This window comes from Dermacentor silvarum, chromosome 1 (genome assembly GCF_013339745.2).
Source record: "Dermacentor silvarum isolate Dsil-2018 chromosome 1, BIME_Dsil_1.4, whole genome shotgun sequence".
NCBI classification, from domain to species: domain Eukaryota; kingdom Metazoa; phylum Arthropoda; class Arachnida; order Ixodida; family Ixodidae; genus Dermacentor; species Dermacentor silvarum.
In genome coordinates, this window is record NC_051154.1 from 170,502,704 (window position 1) to 170,505,891 (window position 3,188).

Genomic DNA, 3,188 nt, shown 5'->3' on the forward strand with positions numbered 1-3,188 from the left:
TCCATCACGCAGCAAAATTGTTTATTCAATTTTCAAATTAAATAATCTATTTCATTAATTTATCATCAATTACATGGAGTGGTGGCAGGCGCATGCTTACAGCCACGAAATCAAAGAAGATGATAAACAACATATGTCGCACTGCAGCGACAAAGAGAACGTTAAGAACAACTGTGATTAATTTAGACCAGGAGCAGTGTAGCTCCATGCTCGCTTTCAAAGAAGCGAGCTTAGCCTGGAGCGAATGTTCGAATAAGCGAGCGCATGGAATCGTCATGGAAACTCGGCATTGTTCTCCGCCTGCACACTATGACGATCAGCCACATCGTCAGGAGAAGCAATTCGCGAGCAAATGGAAGTTCATGGGAGGCGAAGAAAACGAAGTCGCGCCGACATGCGGCCGCAAGGGCGGTGTCGGCGTCCCCCCTGACGCTCCCGGGCGGACAGCGCGGCCCCACGTGTGCGGAGCGGCCTCATGGCCAAAGCTCGCGACGAGGACTCCAAGAAAGTAGTATCTGAGCCCAACATGACGTACGTCCAGGAGAACGCCGAGCTGCGGGCGCTCATCGACACGGTGACCATGTCACGACCCCCGGAAGGCGACACCACCCGCATGCTGCTCGGCCAGTACGAGACTGCCTTCCCAGAATTCAAGCGTTCTCTGCAGAGGTGAGCTCTCCGCACTACGAGCGCGCTCACGGACTGTGGTGATTGCCCGTCCGGATGCAGTGTGCACTGCGCGCTCATGTGAGCCACACATGTTACCTACAGATCACGTGACGTCATAGTAATAATAACGTGTCATCCGAGTGTCCCAAAGGAGGGCGGCACACAAACATTTCTAATTTTGATATGATGCGAATGCATATATCACGTCAAAATAGGTTCCCGATATACGGTAAGAATGTATGGAGCACTTTATATGGTATATAAAATTCATACGCATATTACAAAGCAAAAACATTGTTCGTGTAATCTAGAAGTAGTAAAATCGCAAGTTAGCACAGCCGCTTTATTCAAACTAAAACGCAAACAAGGAGCATTGAACTACAGTGATTCTTTCGGCTCTGAACTCATTTAATACGATAGCAGCAAACTTTCACAGCGGACACTGCCATGTCTTAGGAAAAACACCTTGTCTTTTGCGGTGCACCAGGGGAGTAGGTATTCCCCCCTCTCTCTCCCTTTTCCTCCAAAGCGTTCTCTCACTACTGCGCTGCGGTGCACAGCGAGATGTTTTTGTCCACAATACCTGCTGTGGCCGCCCAATACTTGCACAGACGCCACTGAATTCTCTACAAGAGCGTACCAGGTTACAGAAGTTTCATATTTCCAAATGGGCAGTGACATAGATGTCTTGAGAATGGAAATAACGTGAAGACAATGCCTCCATGTTTCCCCACGCAGACTTCCTTCGACCCTGAGGCGGACGCCAGGAGATCGCTCCCTGGACCTGGACGACGTAAACGAAGTGAAGATTGGCATCGAGAAGCGACTCGAAGAAGAAACCATTGACAACGAGCATGTCTTCACGCGGAAAATTGACGGCGAGCAACGGAAACGCATTGCCGAGAGTCAGTGCAAAAAATCCTCCTTCCAGGTTAGTGAGGCGCCACCTCATACTGTGCGGTGTGCGTCGCTGTGTCATTTTTACAGGGCAGCGAAGAATCGTATTTAGAGAAAGTCTAAAGGACCATTGTATATAAGCCAGCAGGAGCTAATGCTTGAAGGCGGTATATAAGTACTACAGCCCCCCCCCCCCCCCCCCCTGACGATAGACTGCTCAATTAAAACTGATTGAGCGTCGACCAGTGTTGCGTTTGCAATTTTTCATATAGCACTCAAGTGCGCAAAACGAATTCATGTGTACTCAGTCAGATGTAGTGAACAGAAGCGTTCTTGAGCACGGTTTGTCGCCGCCTGAAGTGATAAATTACATCAGAAGTGTGCGCTGCTGGTCCTGTCGTTCGAAGAAATACACCGACGATTTTTTGTAGCGTTTCTTAAGGTAATGTTATGGGCACTTGTTTATGAATTTTATCTCCCTTCATTTTATCAGCTCTTTATCGGTCACTACGAGTAAATTTATTAGTTTAGACTAAACACGCCTTAGTAGCAACCACTGTGACACTTCCGTAATGACTAATAATAAAGAGGATATTGCCGGATTACATAAAGGCCTTGAATGGTGTATCCTACCGGCGACATGAACACGTACGGTGTGCAGCTACGTTGTCCTGCCTCTTTACTGTGGGTTTCGTGGGCCGCCCGTAGCACAAAGCCAAAGGAAGGTGCATTGAATATCTGTCAATGCTAGCGTTTCGGTCACACAACGACAGCCGTACGACCATTTTACGACCGGGTCTCCCCGTCGTTACTATGGCGCGCTGCAGGACAACTCGAGCGTGCCGGGAACGGGTGCGCCGTCGCTGCCACCACTGCACTTGGGCTCGCTTCGGCGCGTCAAGATGACCAAGAAGCGCACCATCCAGGGCAAGACCACCATCAACCGGACCACGACGCGCAAAGAAGAAGAGCGCAGCATGACGTCGCCCACGGGGGAGACCGACTGCCGCCGGAATGTGGACGAGTCGAGCACCACGGCCGAGAACGCCGAGACACACGAAGAGGAGCTCGTCGAGACGTACGACGATGATGACGCCCCGCTGTAGCGGACTGAGCACGCCGGTTTAAGATTTAATCTGAATAACGCGAAGCACGGGAGCGGTCGAGCACTCGTCTGAAACGCTCACGATGGGGGAAACGGGGGAGGGGGAGTCAGCGGCGCGACTTCTCCAATTTCATTCAGTGCATTGTAACCACATACTAAAATGTTATATATGTATATAAACGGGATGAGTACTTGATGTTTACGTTCATGCCGCATTTAGCGTCATTTTGCGCCTCTTCACGGCTGCGTGTTTTTGAGGCCGACATACTTAGCAGCGAGAAAAAGCCTATGGGGGCAACGTTTGGTCAAGAAAGGGACGAAAGGGAAGAAGAGTATAAATGGTCGCAATGGTGAGCTTCACGGGGAAGTGGTGCGTTTCACAAACATGTCCAGAGGCGGCGAAAACATCACTTTATGGTTAGCAAATTGTCCGCAATCCCGGTATACTTAACAATAAGACTGATAACAGACTAGAAGCCATCTTGTAGACGCCATCATCTTCCTTTTGATATCATCG

General features: G+C 49.7%; 1 protein-coding gene across 1 annotated transcript; it reads left to right on the forward strand.

Annotated features, from left to right (window-relative positions):
* Positions 1–318: 318 nt before the first annotated feature.
* Positions 319–2,886, forward strand: LOC119436389 (uncharacterized). Its single transcript, XM_049657433.1, has 3 exons — positions 319–669; positions 1,408–1,600; positions 2,394–2,886. Exons 1-3 carry the CDS (start codon positions 476–478, stop codon positions 2,670–2,672), a joined length of 666 nt encoding a protein of 221 aa, XP_049513390.1. The 5' UTR covers positions 319–475; the 3' UTR covers positions 2,673–2,886.
* The last annotated feature ends 302 nt before the right edge of the window (positions 2,887–3,188 follow it).